The 23,242-nt window shown below is 35.8% G+C and overlaps 1 protein-coding gene across 2 annotated transcripts; it reads left to right on the forward strand.

The window, feature by feature from the left end:
• Positions 1–12,790: 12,790 nt before the first annotated feature.
• LOC119777998 (homocysteine-responsive endoplasmic reticulum-resident ubiquitin-like domain member 2 protein) lies at positions 12,791–21,552 on the forward strand. 2 transcript variants are annotated; one of them, XM_038277003.1, is made up of 9 exons: positions 12,791–12,902; positions 13,324–13,613; positions 16,298–16,375; positions 16,684–16,797; positions 16,967–17,091; positions 18,694–18,801; positions 18,903–19,190; positions 20,302–20,416; positions 20,780–21,552. In XM_038277003.1, exons 2-9 carry the CDS (start codon positions 13,467–13,469, stop codon positions 20,945–20,947), a joined length of 1,143 nt encoding a protein of 380 aa, XP_038132931.1. In that variant the 5' UTR covers positions 12,791–12,902; positions 13,324–13,466; the 3' UTR covers positions 20,948–21,552. The 2 variants fall into 2 exon arrangements, with proteins under 2 accessions (XP_038132931.1, XP_038132932.1); XM_038277004.1 differs by having other exon boundaries at positions 16,687–16,797; positions 20,780–20,947.
• Positions 21,553–23,242: the final 1,690 nt, after the last annotated feature.

Raw genomic sequence — 23,242 nt, forward strand, 5'->3', positions numbered from 1 at the left:
ATTGGTGCTGCATCTTTTTTTCTTATTTTTGCACTGCATCTATTGGTTTAGGTTGGGGAGCAATCACAAATCATACTGATGCATTAGAAAACCTGGGAAATTTTAACCTAGTAATGACAAAGTCATCTATATGTAATAAAAGCAAATTAACTGGATTTAAGAAAATGGGAAATAAATCTGGTTAAGTTGTTGAAATAGCTTGAAGGTTTCTGCAGTTTGAACCTGAGCAACCTTTTGTCTTTCTGACCTCTATTTATTTCATGGAAAATAAAAGGGCTATAATTGTTGCTTATCATCTGGCAACCAAATTAGAGTCTTAACTGTAGGTTTTTTTGTAAAGTTAAAGCATCCTGTGATGCTTTTAGCTCCTTCTAATGTTGACAATTACTATTTCCAGCTGTGGCAGGGCCCATTTAGATCACAATGTCCTTTAACTACTCGTTTTAACAAAGAACTGCTGGTGGCACACCACCACCAGTTATTATCCTAACTACTTGGCAGTGGGATACAGCGATATTTTTAGTAGGTGAAGCCAATGATTTACCACATGGGGAACCATTTTTAAACACAATGCTTCTGCCAAGATGTTCCTGCTTGAGAGCAAGCTTTGTCACCGAGTACTCTATTTGTGGTTTGTGTACGACTATTAGGAGTAGTTCGGAAATAAATCCAAGACAGAGAATAGCGTCATGAGATCCAAATTTGGCATATGAATCCAAATTAAGGGGATTGTTAGAGCCCAGCATAGGGTCATGTTGCCCATGTGCATCCCAATGACCAGTCACACAATGATTTAGTAGACTGATAATAAAACAGCAGATTAAAGTTATAGTCAATTTGCAGGTCATTTTTGTTGGTATCAAATAAATTTTCTGTGCAAGAACAATTTCTTTTAGCAAATTGCATGCAATTGACCCTGCCTAATTTGCACATCCTTCCTTCCTAGAAGGTCTGAGTCATGCTTCTTCAACCTCATTTAATGTAGTCTTTTGGGTCATGAATGCTGCATGCTGCATTCTTGAAAATACCCTTAGTTACACCGAGTTAGGGCCTGAGTCACAAACATTTGCACAACCTGATGAAATCAAAAGACATGCACTAACCATTTTATTATTTTATTTCAGTGCTCAGAGCTTGCATGGTTTATTGTGTCAGACTCCCCTCTACCTTTTTTTCTCGAACTTTACCTCAAGCCTATCTTTCAGGAAATCTCTTTATGGAGCTCCTGTCGACAGGAAGCGTTGCCATGGGGACTGCTGTCTTTCAGACTGTCTGTATATGAGTCCCCGAAAGTGTCTTGCGACTCTGAAAGGAGAGTTTTCAAAATAAGTATTTCATCTAAGGATTAGTTATGAAAGGACTTTAAAATGAATTAGATAAAAAAAGATTAAGAAAATGATTACCCAAAGAAAATATCCTTATACACTTTTTTTTTTTTTTTTTTTTTACTTCGTTTTTTTGTTGGGGAAAAAATTAACTTGCAGGCATCTATTATACTCATATAAAACTAAAGTTGTGCAATACTAAACTCTGCACATACAATTATATAGCGTCTGAGTTGCTAGCATTGCAAATATTGTAAAGCAAACTCAAATTAATAAAAACAAATACATAAATACACACACACATATGCACATATATACATATTTACTTACATACATTCATGCATGCATACAATATGTTTGCATGCATGTAGGTATGTATGCATTTTCATCATTACTATTTGCATGGGAACTGTTAGACACAGGGCATTTAGTCAGACTTCATTAGATGTCAATTCAAGTATAAACCTGATCACACACTGCCACCCAGTGTGCGCAACAGGTTTTGTAAAAAACGTGATTGAGGATGAGTCATATGATTTTTTTTCCTGTCTGTTTATCTGTCTATCCGTCTTTCTATTAGCTTGTGCATGAATTATCTTTTGTGTTTTGTATATGTACAAACATCTATGTACTTTTTAAAATATATTTATTCATGCAAATCTGTGTATGGCTCTCAATATCGGTTTTATATTTCTAAATCTATGTTCATATTTTCTGTCTGTGAGTAAATGGCTAGATGTCTGTATAAATGTATCTATGTGCACATATATATAAACATATATATTCGTTTATATCCATGTATAGACGTCTGTATCCTAATACAGTTTTATTTAACAAGTTAGGATATTATAAAAATTATAATTTTTTGGTTTAACAGGAAACGCATGATATAGATAACTTAAGCACATAATTATGTTTTCAAGTCTTTACTTTGCAAATCTTAATGAATTTTCACCTAAAGCGATTGAAAACACGTGAAGATCAATTCAAAAGAATAAAATCATTGGCTTTGATACAAAAATTTGGGCTTAATGAAAATAATATGTATTCCTTCTTGAAGCACAAATTTAATGCATAATCAAAAGTATTAAATATCTCTCTGATTTTATGTAGTTATATGTACAGTATATGGTATTTCTGCACGTATATCTATGCATCTGCATCTATGTCCTTATATTTCTCCCTCTTCTTCTCTTTCCCAACTTTTAAAGAAAAGTAAAGTGCCAAGAAATATATATAAGAAGAGGTCTGTATGTGTTTTAGATTCCAGAGTAAAAATGCCTCAAACATTAAGAAAGAATGACTCATCAGTGTGAACCTGCAATGGTTTTCCACAGTCTCAAGCAGGGCGTAGAGAGGTAGTCAATCCCTCCTCCTTGAGGACCTAGAGACTTCTGCGTCATTTACGATGCTCATCATTGTAACACTGAGGGGGCTGTAGGGCTCCTCGTTGTCTATTCAGTTCAAAATGACAGCACTGACCTTTTTTTATTCGCTTCGGCTTATTGTGATTGATGTGATTACAAAGGGCAAACAAAAAGAAAACAGACAAAAAGCATCTGGAATCGACAGTTTGAGAAATAAAGTTGAATTATTGTTCAATTAAGTTTGTAGCTGGTGCTAAAGTTCACACATGATCATCAGTGCATGAACACAAATTCTTAAACAAAACATACATCAACATGAGCGAATGCGTGTTTCTGTATTTATTTGATTTATATACTAAAAAGCTTAGCTGTGCACAGCGATTCCCAGCAGCCAGGCCTTGACATCACCAACTCTTATGGGAATGTGACGTATAACTAAGTTGCCCATAATACATCATTTATCTTTATGGATTCCTGCCATATAGGGAGCACCTGCTGCTCACTTACAAGTGAAAATTTGAAGCAGAAGACCCACACTGACGTCAGCAAATTCAAACCTCCTGCGCACCTTTTTAATGTTTTATAGCATTACTCGGCCGCAGTGAGAACACCGATGGAATTACAAAAGTGTAGAAAAGAAAAACAAATCAAGACCAGAGGCAGGTAGAGTAAACTTTGTACATACTATGTTTTTAGCATTTCACCTATTCTCTCATTATTTTCAGTCATTTGCAACATATTAAACAACAACCTATTCTTTTTTTTCCCAGGGGAGAAACCCTGAAAATGTCCTTGAAACAAACCCCATTTTTGTATCTTCTCTCTAAATGTAGAAGTATTGATAACTAAGTTTGTAATATTTTGAAGTATTTATATGTATTTTGTATATTATCTCTAAATACTGTAGTATTGTATTGTATTGTCTCAAATCTCTATGAAAGTCATTTTTTAAGATGTCCCACTTGTCCTCTGCCCTCAGATCCTAATAAAAAGAATAAAAATAAGCTGAGACTTTTTTGTCACCTTGTTAAATGGCAGAGCTCAGTCTGTCTTAGGAGGCAGTACTTTCCTTCAAGACTGACAATGATTGTTTTCAACTTTCGGCTACTTTAGATCACTAATGAAATGTAAAACAATAGTTAATATAGGTAATGATATGTTGAGAATCCAAAACAGATCCAATCCTTAAGAAACAGATGCAATACAGTTGATTTTCCAAGTGAGTCCATTTCCATAGAGATAGCGGGCAACGCCCAGTGTCCCAGATGCTGCAGCCCCGGAGAACATGCAAGAGTCCTAGTCAGGTCAGGGAAACAGATCAGAAACGTAAGGCTCAGCAGTCCGGGAGTCCAAAGCTCGAATCGGAACAGGCTGGTCCAGGGTTCCAGGAGTCCACAGATACTTCAGGCAGAATGTTCAGATGGGAACAGGCAGGCTCAGGTGTTGAGATGCAAAACAGTTCAAGATATCAGGAACATTGCGGAACGCTAAGAAAAAAAAAAAACACTCTCTCCACTCAACAAAGACAGGAATAGGGCACACTTGGTAGATGACAGGAAGTTCAGAATCAGAAAATCAGAAACGCTACGGAATGCTAAAAACCCCTTGCTCCACTGGGCCCAGAGAACGAGAACTAGAACAAGAGTAATAATCTGGCTCCGATGGCTGGGACTGAGCCGTATAAATAGAAGCAAGAGCAGGTGGATTAGATGAGCAGTAAAGAACAACTGGGCAGAGTTAGACAGGTGAATGAAGTGAGCAATTAAGCCAGCCATCAGTGCCAAGATCATATTTATCTGTTGCTCTAACACACAGCTAGTTGGTTATGTTCTTAGAGCAAGACATTTAAGTATGAAATTAATTAGCTTGAATATAAAATGACCTTTTGAGCAGATTCTTATAAATAAAAGCAGCTTGACCAACCGAAACCTAAAGGAAGGTGCACAGAAAACCCCATCAGATGCATGAAACACTTTGGGCAGAGATAGTCTACTGCCTACATCTCTTTGTTTTTAAACTGTAGTTTTGGATAATTTTAGTTTCTATGAATAAACTTTATTTTTTGTGTTCCAAAAATGAATCATAAGGATGTTATAACTCCTGCCAACGAATAAAACTGCAAAAAAACTATTCTATAACAGTTCAATATGCAGAAACTGTATCTAAAACATTTGGAGAGGTCTGATTAGGTCTGATGGGGGAGTGGCGGCCTAGTGGTTAGGGCATTTGAATCCTGAGATTGTGAGTTTGATCCCCCACTTCCCCAAGGGGATGGGTTAAATGCAAAGAGGTAATTTAGTATATAAAATCAAAAAAAAAAAAAAAATTGGTAAATCAATGAAAAGTTAAAACAATCACCACTAATACATGGTTTAACTTTACCTTAGATTTTTTTAAATCAAAAAATTTGTGTTCCACTAAGGTAGTTGGAAATGTCAAGATAATAGCAGCAATTCAGTGAAGTCAACACGTTTACTAATAATGAACAAGTCATAGTAATGTCTTTGTGGCAACAATTAAAAGCGTCCCTTACACAGATCAGAAATTGGGGAAAAGTGTGACTCATAGTTCAGACCTTTAACAAATAATTAGATGGATAGATTGTATTTTGACCTCCGAAGCAAAATGCTTTGCTGCCTTTCTGTGTTGCCACTTAATTAAAACCTCCTCTAGCCACGGACCTTTCTACTACCGGTGAGTCACTGGTGTAGGCACTCACCACAAACAAAAGGGGATGCAGGGTTGGCGGAATCTGTTTAGTTTCATAGAGAAGGAAATGTTTCTACATTGTTGCATCAGTAATGGCTTGTCACTCACATTTGATTGTTTGATTTGTAAAAAGATAAATCTTTTACAATAATTGTGCAAGGGACAACAATTCTGGAAGAACTGGAAATGTTTGTCTTTTTGTTGTATTTCTTTTAAAAGTTATATCTTGCACAAGGATAGATTCAGTATTGTGTCACCTGCTTTTATAGGTTTTTAAAACCACATGGTTTGAGAAATAAAAACTAAATATTTTTTTATTCCTAGAAACACATTCAGAAATGCAAAGAGAAACATTTGAAACAAGTAAGCATGTAATTATATTTTATTTTTTTCTGTTTCCCCCCCCCCCCCCCCCCCCCCCCCACCTTGTAAATACAAAATGGACTACCAGTACATTTAAAAAGACATTTTCTTGTTCTATCAAACTAAACAATTTTATGTCCGCACCATGCATTTCTACAAGCTCAGCAACAGGTTAGCAATATGGACTTGAGTTTAGGACATTTTAAAATGTGCCAAAAACTAGAATTAACACAATAACATACTTTTCCCACAGACTGATAGTCTCCTGCTGATCTCCTTTAAAGGTGTGGAAAAGGTCTTTCTGATCTTCTGCTAACAAACACTGATTGTCTGCCTATCAAGCCACACTGTCTAAATTAGAGATTTGAAACCTTTACAAACCAAAACAAATTTTTGTCCTCGGTCTAGCAAACAAAAAAAGAAAAAAAAGAAAAAACTGCTTAAAGATTTGAATGACCTTTAAAAAACAAACAAACAACAATATAGTTTCACTTAAATAGTTTTTTGTAATTTTTAAAACCCCATTGAAACTATTAGATTTTTACTTTAAGAAAAACTGAATATTTGTAGAAAGAAGAGATTCAAATTTTCTTCCATGAAATGTGGAATTTGTGGAAAACTTTGTTAAAATGTTTATATAGTTTCTGAGCAAATGACAAGGCAAATAGACGTTAAAATGTATTACCGGTACTTGCAGTGTTATTCTGTGGTGTCAATTTTGTGAAAGAATTCTCTACAAAAACCCCAGAAAACAGCTCATTCAATAAAGGTCTATCTAAAAATAATATTCTGCTCTTGATTATTTCAAGCCAAAATTATTAAGAGTCATTCGGGAAGGTCCAAAGGGCCACCTATTGCTCCTTAGCCACATGTTGCAGACCACAGGCCATCAGCTTACCTCTCATTTCCAGTGTTTTGTTGTTGTTGTTGTTGTTTTTTTTTTTTTTTCATTTTTGGTAACTTTCTCGTCTACTACTACTACTTGCATAAAAACTTATTCAAGTTATGCCCAAGAATTCCCTGCTGGTTTAAGTGTAAGATTCTGCTTAACCTAATCTAACTTCCTGTCCATACTCTCTTCAAATACACTTGAGAAGTATAGAATAGAATAGAATAGAATAGAATAGAATAGAATAGAATAGAATAGAATAGAATAGAATAGAATAGAATAGAAGAATCAAAAAGTGTAGAAAATCCCTTTATTGTCCCACAATAGTGAAATTGTGGTGTTACATCAGCAACAAAAGGTTATGGCAGAAGGGGTCACACAATTGGAGCTTAAAAAATTTTATAAAGATAACAGAATAAGTGAAAGATTTAAGAACATAAACAAATAAAATACTGTCAAATACTGAAGAACACCCAATACAGGGCATTATCCCAATATTGAGTTTATCCAATATCCAATATTAGGTTTATCCCTTCAGAATAAGAGATTAGAAATGTAGTACTTCATATTGTCTGACTGTCAGGTTGGATTGGATAGCATTTTCCCCTTAGCTGATAGATCAGCCTTTTACATTCTCTTTATGTTTGCTGATCTTAAAGCATTTAACTATGGTAGCAGAAGAAATATGTACTTGAACAAATAGCTTTTAAAGAAATGTATAGCTGGTTTTACAGAAATTCTAACAATGTTTTAAATCAATCTTTGCAATTTCTTGTTGAAGTGGATCTACTTTGTATCCAGATGTTTATTTTTCTCTGTTATTGGAGCAAAAGTAATAAAAAATAAATGAACTAACTACTATACAGAGAAGCAATATTAGCAGTCTTTATTTGATTCAAAGATTATTTATATACTGTTTAAAAAACAACAACAAAAAACACAACAACAGAAGTTCCCTTTTCTGCTCCCTATCCATCATGGCGTCACAGGGTGTTTTTCTCCAACAGGCTATGGGCAAAAGGCAGGACATAGGAGTACACCCTAGACAGGTTGCCAGTCCATCGCAGGGCAACAGATAAACATGTAACCAAGCACATATCCTTGCACAGCGCAATTTAGAGATGCCAATCAACAGAACAGTCTCTTTCTTTTGACTGTGGGAGGAAGCCAAAGTCTTCAGAGAGAACCCACACATGCAAAGGGAGAACATGCAAACTTCATGCAGGCTCGGATTCAAAATCAGGACATTTATGCTGCAAGGCAAAAGTCTTAAATGAACATGAGTTCAAGAATGACACGTGTTTATTTTTGAGAGTACCTCAAGTATGTAAAATATATGTATTTTAAGAAAGGTATAATACTCAAAAACAAAAAAAGAGATGTACAGGCTAACTCCTATTTAGCCTGGTTTAGGAGATTCACTAGGAGCTGGTTTGCAGGCTAAAGCTTATAAGTTATGATCTAAAAGCAGCAAGGGAGTTCACCAAGTTGTAATTTAACATTCAATTAGGAGAACATTTAAAACAAAGTTTACAAAGCCCAGTTACATTCAACTACATTTCGTTAAGGTTATTGGGAGATATAAAAATTTAAAATCTCTTTTAATATTCAGCTGTTATTTTATTTTCTTAGTTTGTTATGTCTTGCTATATAGAAACATTTTCAATAGTACTTGGTTTTACATTCATTATCCTTATTTGTCATGCATCTATCAACCTCTTGCTCAAAATTGTTTGTAGACTTTTTAGAAATTCTTTCATATTTTCCTTTCTGCTGAAGGAAATCCCATCAAAATGATTGCACGCCCTATGGGTAACCTCTATAATTCGGCAGACTTAAGTATGAGGCTATAGGTCACAGGTATTTCTCTATCTGAGAGCATGCTGACATTTTGCTGGAAGCTATAATTTGTAGTAAAAAAGTGCTGAAAGAGCTCTTGCCTTAAGTTTGTCAAATGCAGAGCACACAATTTTTCAAATGTTATATGTGATTGCAGCAATCCAAACTTAATGGAAAAGATAAATAATGGTGCCTCTATATTCTCTTTTTTCCTGTCGTTTGAATAGTTACACTCCTCCTGAAAGAATAAGGTCTCAGCGACCAATTCTAAGATCCACCCTGAGCAATCTCACACATTTCCTTAACACACTGTTTTGAAACAATAGGTTCAGTTGACCTAATAATGATCCAAAAATGCAATTATTAACAAAGTTAATCATTGTGATCAAAATTATTAAGTCGAAGCACCACCTGACTAGCAGCCAAATAGCTTTCAGTCTCTGACAGTTCTTGTTTCATGAATACTGCCTGGTGAGATGTGTTATTGTAGAGCATCAGATGATTATTCATTATTAGTGAATAAGATATTAATAATTAATCTGTAAAACCCTCATAACTTAAGTGTTTCTTACACATAATAAGGGTGAGCAAGAGAACACAATCTGACTGGTTTCATGACCAAATATGTTGCTTACATTCAAAATTTTAGACTCAGTTATAACCTAACATCTGCAAACATATTTTAGCATTCATTATATGTTGAATGCATAATAAACCTAAAAAAATTTAAATAAGATATATACTTTTTACTGATTAATAAATATAAACACTTTCTTAGCCATTAGCCTTGATATAATCTAGTACGGTAATTTGAAATTGTTACAAGAAAAAAAAAACATCTGGAACCAATAACCATTAGAAAAATAGGGTGATGGAACAGTTTAGTTTGTGCTTTTAAATTAAGCTTTATTTTAAAGGCCTCTCTCATTGTTTCTCTTCTGTTAGTCCTTTTTTTTCTCCAAGTCCTTACTCCTTCCTCTGCCTCACTCAGCTGCCTGTCCTGCCTCCCATTTACCATCACTCACTAGCTCCTACTTGGAAAGAAATGACAAACCATGACTGGACAATTGAACACCAAACTCCTCCCAACCTGAGCTTTGTTGATGGACCGATGTTCCACTGGAACCTCAACCCTCCGTCTATCAAGAAAGGTCCAATATTCAATGTCAGCCATGATCTCTTCACCCCCTAAAACTTTCCACCTACTATTCATTCAATGTGATCCCAGTGATATTTATTATGTGCAAATTTGTAAAAAAAAAAATAAAAAATTTGTGCAACATTTGCATTTAAAATGGCTACACACACCAAAGTCTAACTAAAATTAACATCCAACTCCACAGGAAAGCTAGTTAAAAAAAAAAAACATGTTTTGTTTGGGTTTTTTTTTTTTTTTTGCAGAGATGTGAAAAGTTTATGCAAGAACAATGCTTAATGGCATAATAACAAGCATTTCCTCCTTGAAAATCTTACAACAGTGGATAGCAGGTCAAAAAGTGTCTCTTATGTAAGATATAATAACTGCTGCACAGAATGAGAGCGTGGGAAAGGACCTTTATGCTGCACAGTAATAGGACACACAGAGAGAAAGGAAGTGAAAAATTGGTACTTAATGCTTAGCCATTAAATGAAAAATACTGACCACTGATGTGTGGTGTTCTTGAATCAGGTTAGGGAGAATATTTCATGGTAGGAAGTATGCATTTGTTTATTTCAGAGGAAATGAGCTTCCATGGACTTTGCAAGAAGTAAATAACTAGAATGATTTCGTATTTAAGAAAAGTCTCCAGTCAAGCCACAATTTCAGAATATGAATCAAACAATTTACTAAACCACATTTTTAAAGTAGAATATTAACAACGACAAGGGAAACTGTATATCCTAAATATACTGTATAGCCCACACCTGCTTCTCATTTCAATTTTGTAAAAGGAATTTCTTCTTTAGAAATGCAGTTCCATTCTGTAAACATTTTAATGAGCTCTAACGCACAAGTGGCAGCATGCTGCAACCATTTCAATAACAAGAATGAGGTGCACTCTGCTAATCAGGAAAAAGCACAAAGGCTCTGTGCCCAAATGACATGCAAAGATTTTGAGTGATGAAGCCAAGCATTAGGCTTTCTAAAACAAACAAACAAAAAAACATTTATATTCTTTTAGTTCACATTACTTTCATCATAGTCCAAAATGTACCACAGATAGAAAATAAGCTGTATAAACATGTCACCTCCTTACAGCACATTAAAAAGCAGGTAAGAAACACAGATTTTAATATTTATCAGTATTTGAATTGTTTCAGTACAATTTCTGTAGTCTGGTACCACGGCGATTATCCACAAATGGAGAAATGAGTGGTAACTCTACTCAGGACTGGGTGGTCTAACAACAATATTCTAGGAGCACATTGATGTCTGAACCACAAGTTCATAAAAGATGCAATACAAATATTTAAAGAAGGCATCAATTCCTTCATCATTTAGGATTCAACGTAGCCAAAGGAGACAGGTTGCATTTGATTGGCAGACTTCCATGATGGAGTAGGCATGTGAGAGTATGCTGGTGTTTTATGAAACACTCAACTGCACTTTCTGTTTGAAAGCTCGAACAAGATCACAGTTTCTCTTTTTTTAATTATCTCTGCTTTTGAGCTTGCCCAAAAAGTAATTAAACTGCTTAGTTAAATTTTATAGTACTTGTTAACGTTTAAATCCTTCCGTTGGGTTGTATTTGCACAGTAAAAAATGCTAGGTGGACTGATAAACATTGCACATCAGTTGTGTATTTTGTAGTACATCCTGACTTCCCTTTCTTCGTGGTCAAACAGTAGTGCACTCAGATCTGGATATTCACCAGGACCCTGTAGATCACTGTGTGTATTTATGTTGTAGTAAAGAATTCTCTCCAGCAGATGACAGTAACAAACAAAAATAATTTCACCCCCAAAGAGTGACCAGTCTTAGTTGGTCAATAATAATAAATGTAGCAACATGTTGTGAGAGTGTGTCCGCAGCTTATTTATGTTAATTGCAGATAAACTAGAATGTATTTCTGGTTCTCATAGGGGAAGGGAAGCAAAGGAAAATTTAAAAAATCCGTTTTTAAATCCGTTTTAACTTTAACTTAATTTAGTGTAATTTAAATCATTTTGCTGTTGAAATGGTTTATTTTCTGTTTCAATGTAGACATGCATATGTTTTAAAAATCTGATTTATTTATTACAAATTGATATTTGTGATTCCTTCCTGTTTTTAATTTAATAATTTAATAATTATTAATTATTAAAAAATGTAATAATTTTTTAATTAATCATTTAATTTAGTTTTGCTTAAGGGTTTTTTTTTTTTTTTTTGTTTCTGTGTCCTGTATGGCGATGTGGCAATAAGAATAATTGTTTTGATGCCAAAAAGAGCCAAACAGATTTTACTTCTACAAGTGGAGCAGTACTGCTATCGCCATAGTGTTCCACTTGATTTATGCATATAAATAGCTTTATTATAATTCGTGCAGGGAGTATTACAGATTATATGGACACTGCAATGTAAGTAGGACAGGGAAGGAAAAACAGAAAAAAAAGGAGAAAAGATGAAAGAAAGAGGAGATAAAAGGGAGATAATGATAAAACATCTTTAGTCTGCTTCATCACCTGCAAAGCTGGCGATGAATCAGACAGCTTAAGGGTTTCAAGTGCAATCATTTGTTCTGCAGGGATAAATGATAACTTACAATCAGTTTTGATTTCCTTCTAAGTCATTATTATTATTATTATAACTGAATATGACCAACTGAACATGCTCTCTCTCATCCTCTGACATGGGAGCTGGCTCGGAGCTTGTCTGCCTGGCTGTGCTTCCTGGATGGGCCTCCTGTGGAGCTAGTTTACAGTTGTCTTTTGTATCTCTGCTTCTGTCTCTTTGAGCCCTAGTCGACCTCAGCAAATGGCCGCTCACACTGAGGCTAGTTCTGCTGAAGGTTTCGTCTTGTTAAAAGGGAGTTTTCCTCTTCACTGTCGCTACAAGCATGCTTGGTGTGAGGGATTGCTTCCATGGCAATGAGTTGATGCAATCAGCTGGTTTTCCTTAGACAGAAAACTTTGAACCAATCTGGCTGTATGATCTGGTTGAATTGTCTGTGTAAAGTGCTCAGAAATTACATATGTTCTGAATTGGCGCTAATCTTATTGTTATTATTATTATTATTATTATTATTATTATTATTATTATTATTATTATTATTATTATTATTATTATTATTATTATTATTATTATTTACAACTATCGTCTTCAGGCCAGTGGGTGGCGGTAGTGCGCCACAGTGTTGTTTACAATCCGCCAGTAACACTGGGGAAGAAGCGGAGGAAGCTAGGCTGGGCTTTAACGATGAAACATTTCGGTCACTGGGGATAAACAAGGTCTGCAAAACAGCTTTGACATCCTTTAGAGCATACTCTGACACAAGGCCGGTTCTTATTACCTGCTATTGTTCTCCATAGAAGATAACCGCGTGTTATCTATGGCTTCATTAAGGTTGTTGGTAAAAGAAATCGGTTGAAGCTAATATTAGCTTAGCTAGCTGTCAAATATTCCTGACATAGTGGCGGTCAGTTATTTTATGTTTTATATTGAGATAAACAGACAGCGAGCCTCGGCTCCATCCGTAGTCTTGAGGTAGTTTTAAATATTGAGTTGTCAGTTAATGTTATGAAAGCTTTCCTGTTTGTGTCACAAATATTAACTGTATATTTGTGTTTGCTTGTTCTTGTCACTTGCTATGATAAAAAAAAAGGGAAACATAAGGGTTGCTTCTAACTTTAACTGTTTCTTATTTCTCAGTTTTCCCCCCGTGCCAAATAACTGAAGGACTCCGTCGTCGTTAGAAATTCACAAAATAATTTAAGACTGGAAGCAGGGCACAGAGAGGCGTGTCCCAGAGACTTTTCTTTGGATGTTTCTGTGAAGGCAGATGTTTTGGAGTCATGGATCAAGCTGTTGTGGACAGTCCTGTCATCCTCGTCATCAAGGCTCCCAACCAGAAGTACGATGACCAGACAATCAACTGCTACCAGAACTGGACCGTAGAAAAGCTTAAAGCCCACTTGTCTGATGTTTACCCCAGTAAACCTGTAAGTGTCTCTCTTATACAAAAATACAGTAAATATATTTCGTAAAACTGTATACATTTCACTGTTGTAAGCTGTAAGCAACGTAATGCAGTTTGTCTAGTTAATATTCCATTGTTAAATCCGATTGTTTAATCTGCTTTTGTTTAACACTGAGTAGTATTACTAGAGAGCACCAACAGTGCTATGCTTTGCTGACTGTCTAGGTCTATTACAAACTTTAGTAATTATTCAATTTAAAATTAATTATATTAAAATATAAACTTTGAAAAACCCCATACCCCAAATAACAATAACAACAACTATGAAATGTATGGCAGTTTCTATGTTTTGCTTATATGATTGCCATTATACATCCAGTAAATTATGTAAAAAAAAAAACAAACAAACAAAAAAGGAAGTTGATTAGCTATTACTTTCTGTAGTTTGAACACCTTTCCGATAATTAGGGCTAGGGGTGTAAATAATAATCGTTTTTATCGCTGCATCGATCCAACAGCCGACGAAGCGATGCATCGACACAATCGCAAGAGTATCAATTCATGTTTTTTCTTCTCCTCCGGTCTATTTTTATTCATTTGCTCCTGGACGTAATTCTGACTCCCATGCTGTGGTGGCATTAATTATTATTATTATTATTTTTCAGTGAATGGGGTTTTCATAGGCCAAAGTTGAGTACAGCTTTGCTACTGCTGTTATTTGCTGTTGTTTCTCAAATAAAATGCATAATGATATTACAGCTTTCATTGATTTATATCAAATTTGAAAAATTGTCTAGCCTGTAAGGTTAAAAAAAACCCAACAAATTAATCAAATCGTATCATGGTGTGCTCTTGAGTATCGAAAATAATCGAATCGTTGGGTCAGGAAATCAATCAAATTGCTATGATGGGTGGATTTACATCCCTAATTAGGGCTGCAACTAACGATTATTTTGATGATCGATTAATCTGTCGATCATTTTTCTGATTAATCGATTAATAATCCGATAGCGAAAGGTTCCGTAAAGAAGATTTTATACAGAATTAAACCAGGTGAAACTAAAACTTTTCATCTCATGGACTTCTGAATGGAACATACTGACAGTTGTAAAAGTTTTTTCATCTTAAATGCAAAATGTTTCTGTATTTTTTTTTCCACAATTTTGACTGCTCTAAGTGGGTCGCTCTGTCTCTATACTCCAGTTAACAGATTCAACGATTACTGAATTAGTTGACGATTATTTCAATAATCATGGTTATTCTAAAGCCCTACTGATAATTGACTTGTAGTGGTTCCTAATTAAACTAATGATTAGATTAGAAAATCTTAATTGTCATTTTGCCTATGCATTGCAGAACAGTCTTGAAAACTCTTTGCTTCAAAAAGGCAAAAACTATGACTAGGTAAATTACAAGACATTAGATAAAGGCAACCTTTCGTTGCTAAATCTTAAGCCCAAAGATTGAAAACATTCAGCAAAGAAACACAAATGCAGCAAACTTGCATTATTTTTTCAATAAAGATCATAGTTTTATTCAGAAATTAGGATAAAAATTAGACCTAGTTTTTTTAAGGATACTGTCCTAAATGAAAAGCATGTAACATTTAGTTGATAAATACTTTAAATCTTAGGAGGATTAGGTAGATTTTGAAATTCTACTCATGTAAAAGAAAATTGAACAGTTTCATCAATAAAAAAGTTTGATTATAAGAATAAAAAGAAGTTAATTGGTAGATATTGATATTTTGGGATGCTTAATTTAAATGCTCAGCAGCGATTATCAACCAGTCAATCTTCACTAGCAGGTAAAGAAAAAGGTTTTCTTAGGAATCGTGTTATAAGTGTAATCATGAATTCCATACCTGAAGCAAAAACTGCAGCCACAGACTCTGATAGTGAAATACTTCCTGATAGTCATTGGATGACATGTTTATTGGATGCCTAAGAGCCTAAAGCTGACAACCAAATATCAGAGACCCAGCTTGAATCACAGAAAGTGTTTTCTGTCTTTTTTTTATGTTTCCAAAACTTACATAACCTTATTTTACTTTGTGGATTCTGCAGAGTTTCTTCCTTGAATCTTATCACATTGGAAAAATCATGAAGCGTTGCAGACTTCTGATCTAATCTCCAAGTTAGAGAAACTGGGTTTCCAAAGCTAAAAGAAACGCCAGAGGATTTAAGACGCCAGAGCTCTAAAGTATTTAGATTCCGGCGTTATTGCAGCTCTAATCTGATTTTGTTCTCTGTGCAGAGAACTTGTTCTGCTGCCGTCTTCTTTTAACAGATAGAAACTGCTGCCTTCTGCAGCGACCTGACACAAAGGGATGTACTTCGGTTTGGGTTATTTATCATTACCTCTGATGTATATGCTAAGCTTAGCAGCTTTAAAAGCCATTTGAATTCTTGAATGGTAGTAGAATGGACTTAGTTTTAATCAGGGCAGGCTCTGACCTGGTTGTACTTGCTGCTAAATCCATGAAGAGCCACTTACTCGTACTAAGGCGACGATGATCTCATTCTTATTACTTACATCAGTTGTTTGACCTTTAATTTTGTAATCCTTCCCGTCTGAAACGTGGTATTTAGAATTTTTTACTAAATCAAGCATGAAAATCTTGGTGTCCTACATTGTTCCTAAAATAAATGTCATTAACTTAACCACATCTCCAATGACCTCGTTGTCATTATTCTGTGTTTTTAGAGCTCCAAAGACCAGAGGCTGGTTTATTCTGGGAAACTGCTTTTAGATCACCTTACCTTAAAAGATGTGCTTAGGAAGGTAAGTTGCTGTAAATTTGTATTAGGGCAAATCCCCCTTTTCCACTAATAGAAAATGAATAAATTTAGTTAGTAGTATGGTCTCTAACAATTGTATAAATTACTTTTATTTTATTTTTAGTTTAGCGTTTGATAAAACGATATCTATTATATCAATAATCTTATTTCTACTCTTACTTGAACACATGTTCAAAGTGTAGGCTAGAAGTGCTTTGATGTTTTCTGTGTGGGTAAAGTACTTGGATAAAGTTGTGAAGAACATGCAATACTGGACGTGTGTGAGCTAATAAGCTGTCCTCCCATCTACAGCAGGATGAGTACCATATGCTCCATCTAGTCTGTGCCTCCAGAACCCCTCCCAGCTCCCCACAGCCGCCCCGCAGCCGCAGTAACAAGCCACAGGAGACCACCGTCAGTCCCACGGTGGGTCATCTGCATCCTTCTCTCCTGTTTCCAATAATTTCATCATCATCTCTCTTCTTTTCATCATGCACTTCACTGCTGTAATCCCCATCTCCCTGGAGGTTTCACATTGTTGTGTGCGCGTTTATTTCATGGCTATTGCTAATATTGTGTCGATTTCTGGTTCCAGGCCTCTCAGAGCTCTAATGGTGCTGGTCAGGCAGGTCAGACGACAGCTGGAGAGAGCAATGATTGGCTGAGACAGCAAGCTGGAGCCTTTCCCTACCAACACATGTATTCACAATTTATGCAAAGGTAAGCTCTTTGACTTGAATGCCTTTGACAGAGCAAAGATAGGGAAACTTTTAAATAAACAAAGTCTGCTTTTGTATTTAAAACCTAATACAGCACAAAACCCTTATTCTTTAAATCCAACATTAATTCAATACGTTTATTTGATTTAGGGCTCCCATGATTTGCTAGCAGAATAAATAACGGAAACTATTTTAATTTGCCTGCATTAGTCGAAGCAAATTTTCTTTTCATTCCTTTTTAATCCCATCCAGCATCTGTCCAGACATTGGGCCTTATGCAACAATATTTTTGGATTCTTGTCATAAGTTTCTCCTCCTGTAGGCTTTTATGAACACAGTGTGTCAGGTTTAATAAACGTAATCCTCTTAAACGTGATTTAGCCCACCTGTGCGAAAGTGAGTGTGCGTTCCTGAGAAATGTAAATCTGCATAATTACTGCCCCATACAACGCTACGAATTCCCATGCCTGCGTGTTCATTCGCAGCAATGGCTCTGAAGACCAAGAAGACAAACTTTAAAGGTTCACACATCAAGGTCTGACTGGGATCCGAAAAGCAGAATTAAAGGAGCAGTGAAAAGCCAAGGAGTGGGGAATAAAATACAAGAGCTGTAAATGTCATAGTTGCACAGAAGTAAACAAAATTAAATAATAAAAAAAGAAAAATTTTATTTTGAAAAAAGTCAAAAATATGCTCAAAATAGTTAATATGAGCTCAAGTTAAACCAACACAAAAACTTTCTGCTGAATCTCCTTTTAATTTACAAACACACCTGTGCTGCACATGCCCAGACCACGTCTGCCATCCCTTCATCATAATTTCTCTCACAACGCTGACAGCTTAACTCAAATTTATCGAAGTCAGACAGACATTTAAACATTTGGTGTAAAAGAGAAGCCGAGCCTCCATGGAGGGAAATGAAAAAAAGTCTCATTGTTAGGAGGAGTTTGACTGAACTTTTCATCCATTTTCTTTCCCAGATGTTATTTTAATAGTAGCCTGATCTCTTACTGTTCTATCTTTTGAGGAAATTACAAGAAAATTAAAACAAAATCCTCGTGATACTGATAAGTCAGTTGCAAGTATTGTTTGATAGAATCAAATTTTAATTTATAAATGCAGAGTTGTATAATATATAATGATGTAGCCTAATAAGATGGACAGTAGCTTCTAGGAAAAGCAAATGTAGCCATTTATTGAAAAACTAGATTTGGATAAGAGCTTAGAGAAGATTAGAAATAGGAGAAAAATGGTGAATGTGATATTTTGACCTAAATAACCCGTACGAACGATTGAATAAAGTATTTGTTCCTCTGAACAGTTCTTGTATGAGGCCCATTGATTCCACTTATCTTAGTGGTGGGTTAAAACCTTCACGGATCGATGCTCTGCCCCTTTGCAACACAGAAATCAGCTCTTTATATTAAAGCTTCAGGTTTGCTGTTTAAGTAAATTCTGATTTCAATGTTTCTCAAGCACTGCTGTCTTATCTAGAAAGACTTTGTTCTAATTTGAACAGACAATCCTTCTGTTATGAAATCAACAAAGTATATTTTTGTGAGATTCCTTATTTCTGTACTTTTATTATGGTTTTTCTTTCCAGCTGGAATCAGCAAATGGCAACAGCTTCCACAAACCTGCCCTCCTATTACACCCCCATGACTTTGATGTGGTGGCAGCAGCTGTATGCAAGACAATACTATTTGCACTAGTAAGGCCATTTATGTTGTTCCTTGCATTCTAATCCCATATCTTGCTGGGCCTTTCTGTTAGCTCATAGTTTTCTCTCTCTCTCTTTTCGATCTTCTCCAGTCATTTACTGGCAGCTTCCTCACTACAAAACCGACCTGACCAGATGTCCACTCACTCCAGTCAGGCGGACCCATTGAGCCAAAGACCGCAGGCGGGTCGGCACGGAAACCCCGAAGTCCAAATGAACGCCCAGGGAGGGGAGATCCTAAATGAGGAGGAGCTCAACAGGGATTGGCTGGACTGGGTCTACACATTCTCTCGTGCTGCCATCTTGCTTAGCATAGTCTACTTCTACTCATCCTTCAGCCGTTTTGTCATGGTGATGATGGCCATGCTGGTCCTCTACCTGTGAGTGAAGCATTTTTTCATTTGTGTTTGCCAACAAGTGGATATTTTTTTCAATGTTTATTATTCCTAAATACTTCCGATACCTGCAGTGAGAGATTATTTTTTGTTCTGTTGATGTTGAAAAAGGCAAAACTGGTTTCCAACCCCAGGGTTGGTTTTAGGAAAAGAAAACTTGCTCATTTCAAACTTCCAGAGAGGTCCAGACTTGTCAGCCCTGTCCTGTCAATCTAACTTTATGGGGCGTATGCATAGAGTGGAATAGAGGTAACAGTAAAAATTGGAATAAGATATTAGATTAGGAAGGACTCAACAGATGAGAGGGATGGAGAAATTCAAATGACTTTGTAAAAAAGAAAAAATGTACATGAGGACTAGAAGAAATAGAAAACTGAAGAATGGTAAAAAAAAAAAAAAAATAGACAGAAAAGCAAGTATGGAATTGGGTATTCAAAAAAGATGAGAAGAAAGGACAAAGGGAGCAGGGGTGGAGCTAGCACATGGAAAGAGAGAAGAGGGAAGGACAAGAATATGGAAGGAAGGAGATATGGGAAAAGGTAAAGATTCAAGGTGAGATCATGAGAAAGGAAAGGAAATTATGGGAAGGAAGCAATGATTAGCATCAGGTAGAAAAAAGGAAAGATGGAAAGGAAGGAATAAAAAAATAAAACGACCTGTAAAAGGGAAGAAGGAAGGAAACTTTGCTGCATCCAGGCTGTGATTTCTGCAGAGCTGTTAGCATAAAACCATCAGAAATGAACAAGAACATTGAAATATATATGAAAAGATTACACTTCACTGCTTCTACTTAAATAAGCAGGAGAACGTATTTTTTCATGTAGAAGAAAAAGCAAGTTCTGATCACTTAACTAAAATATTTATTATTTCACTGGCAAAACAGTTGATATTAACACCTACATTAACTTGAAGAGTGAAAACTTGCTGGCGATCCTAATCCCGATGAACTGACTGCAGGGATGATGTTTGGAGTTGTAGTTCCTGCCTTCAAACTCATCACAGCATTAAAGCAAATGTGCGTTTTTAATTTAGATGGGTGGTGTCTGTAAAGCAAAACACTTTCCCTCCCATCATGGATGTGATTTTGTGTCTGCAGCCATCAGGCCGGCTGGTTTCCCTTCAACCTGGAAAACGAGCTGCAGCTCCCTGGAGACCGGCCCAATCAGGAAGAAATGGAGGGAGACCTACAAAACCAAGACTTACAAGAAGCGGTACAGCGCCCCACTTATCTGTCACATTTTCTCCCTGAAACCCCTCCATAGATTGTTTTATTTTTTTTAGTTGGAGAAACAGGAATTTGTACTGCTTTGAGAAAAGTTTGTTCTATAGCCTAAATACAACAAATTAAAGTTGATATTTTTTTATTTATTATAGCCAACCGTGCTAATATGTTGGAGGTAAAAATTTTGTCACCATTGACAATTTAGCACATTATTATGCAGACAACCTATGACTGGTTTTACATTTTCTACATATAATTTTATATTCAGCGCTTTGATTATTCACTTTTTCAGTCACCTTTGGTTGCAGTTTAACTGGGCTCGCCCTAATCGGAAGGTGATTTATATTTGCAGGATGGAGTGAACGATGATGCTTCGGATGACGATGGGGAGAGCGGAGAGGAAGGAGCAGAGGATCCAGACAGCGCCCCGAACGCGGGCTTCCTGTCCTCCACATGGTCCTTTATCATAACGTTCTTTATGTCACTCATCCCAGAAGGGCCACAGAACGTTGCTAACTGAACATCAAGCAGCACATGGTGCTGCATTTCAGAGGAAGAGAAGGAAACTGGTTCTCTCATGGTGCAGTGTTGTACGTTCCCTAATTGTTTGCTCTCTGAGCTGAAACACAAAGGACAGATCCAGTAAAAAAAAAAAAAGATTTAATATGAGTATTCTTAATGGAGGTTTGTCTTTTATCTTAAGAAGCAAATTATTTTAGGAGTCGAATAAAACAGTGCTGGTTTACCTGCTGTGATCAAATGTAACAGTAATGCTTTGTAACCCAGAAACAGCAGGTGGATTCCCAGAGTATGTTCACAGCGTAACGCATCCTCTTCAGAAGCAGCCAGATTTGTTCAAGTAGTCTTTTGTAAAGCTGTGGAAAGGTGGTTATAATGAGAGATGAAAACTGAAAATGGTCACTTTAGTACAGAAGTTTGATTTCTGTAATTGATTGTGGGTCATGTAGCTCCTGTTATATGTTAACAGGAGTTTGGTCTGAAAGTTCATGAAATGTGTCCAAGAACATTTGTAATGTGCAGAGTTGCGTGACTGATGGCTTCAGGTTTGTTTCTTTACAAACTTAATTTAAGGCTATAAAACAATAAACATATATCTTTAACATGTAATAGAGTATGATTTCTTTCACTGACAGGATATTTTTAAATATATGTTTCTACATGGTGATTATTCACTGCTTAATGCAGAATTACATTTAAGAAAACGACTCCTGATATTTCTACTAACAGGTCGACTGTTGGCATAATGTCTTGTGATTCAATTGGTATACTTCAGTTTTCACAAAGGTTACTAAATAGACAGCATATTAACACACTGTGTTTTTATTCTAATCATATAGTGAGCAGCTATTACTTTTCAGTTTGTTGTGATAAGCACAAATCATTAATGCACAAAGCAGGAAACTTACAGGGGAAGGTCAGTTGATTTGAATATTTTTAAGTATATTTAGTTCACTAATTTAGTAAAAGAATAAACCTGCAGAATTATTACATACAGACCATATGCCCATGCAATGCCCTCAGTCCTTGGCTGGGTCTTTGATTTTTTGCATGAATTTCTGACTCTGCATCGTGCTGACTCTGCATCAAGTTGCTTTATAGGTTATCCTCCTGTTTGATTGTTAAGTCTGGTGTTCCTCATCCTCTAAATGCTTTCTCAACAGGCCAGTTTGCTAGTTAGGAGTAGTAAATATGGTCTTTAAAGCCAATTGGTAACTTTGGCAGTCTGGAAACTTCACACCACCTAAAATATCCTGGATTCTTTTCTGTCTCTTCAACAACCTTGATTTCCATAAGAAATCCATCGCTCTATGCTATGGTCTAAACTGACTTATCCTTCTAGGACAAGCAGCATCTGGGGGACTGTTGTGCTGTTTTATAAGTTTTATAAAAACTTCCCCTTTTGCACAGGATTACTAAGATAAACTACTTTAATATTTTGGGTGCGGTTGTGGGCTTCTGAATCTTTTTTTTTTTTATAAGGACTTAAAGATTTATGAATATAAGATTTTTATTTTTGGAAGCTTCTGTAAGTGGAACTCAATATTTTCCTGGATGCTCTTATTTAACATTTAGTTTAAAACTGCTATTTCTAATTACTTATTTTTTGTCTTGAGATATATTTAGCTATTACATGTCTGTGGGTCCCAAATTCTCAGTGTTCCTATCGTGGAGAAAGGTGCAATATCATGTCCTCCATCATTTACAGATACATAGTGTGCCTCAGTCCATTTTTAGACTTATTCCTGGAAGATAATAAATTACTAGAAATATCACTGTGGTCAGGTGACAGATTTTGCTATCACATTAGAGTAAGTGTTAGATGGGAAATTATTGAAGTTTCTGAAATGAAGTAATTCGCACCACAAGATTGTACCTCTAACACCTGTTTGAATGCTGACTGAGCTACAGCTGTGTTAATAAAATTACACAATACCTTTCCTTAAAGTTAGGACCGGATACAGCAGGATGCTGTTTTTCCACAAAAAGAAGCAGGACTCTAAATTACAAAACAACTTCAAATCATAAAGGGTTTAATGATTCATTAACAACACAGCAAGGTCTTCCATTATTCCAGGAAATCAAACTGACTGAAGGGTGAAATGGTTTATGTTTGCCTGCAGCCATTTTTAACATGGCTCTCTGCTGCCACCTAAAGTTTTAGGTCAGAATAAACTGCTGCTTGCATTAAAGGCAGCTGGTCATAGCTGCAATGTGTTGAGGTTGGCACACATAGGATGAATTATGTTTTAGTTCCTCCCTTGCTCTCTTTTTTTTTTTTCATTTATCTTGCTTC

The sequence above is a fragment of the Cyprinodon tularosa genome, unplaced genomic scaffold (assembly GCF_016077235.1).
Source record: "Cyprinodon tularosa strain WSP-4 unplaced genomic scaffold, ASM1607723v1 ctg13, whole genome shotgun sequence".
NCBI classification, from domain to species: Eukaryota; Metazoa; Chordata; class Actinopteri; order Cyprinodontiformes; family Cyprinodontidae; genus Cyprinodon; species Cyprinodon tularosa.

Coding starts and splice junctions, on each gene's coding strand:
- LOC119777998 (XM_038277003.1), top strand. CDS start 13,467: ATGGATCAAGCTGTTGTGGACAGTCCTGTCATCCTCGTCATCAAGGCT. Junction 16,376..16,683: donor TAAAAGATGTGCTTAGGAAG/GTAAGTTGCTGT, acceptor TCCCATCTACAG/CAGGATGAGTACCATATGCT. Junction 20,417..20,779: donor ACCAAGACTTACAAGAAGCG/GTACAGCGCCCC, acceptor TTATATTTGCAG/GATGGAGTGAACGATGATGC.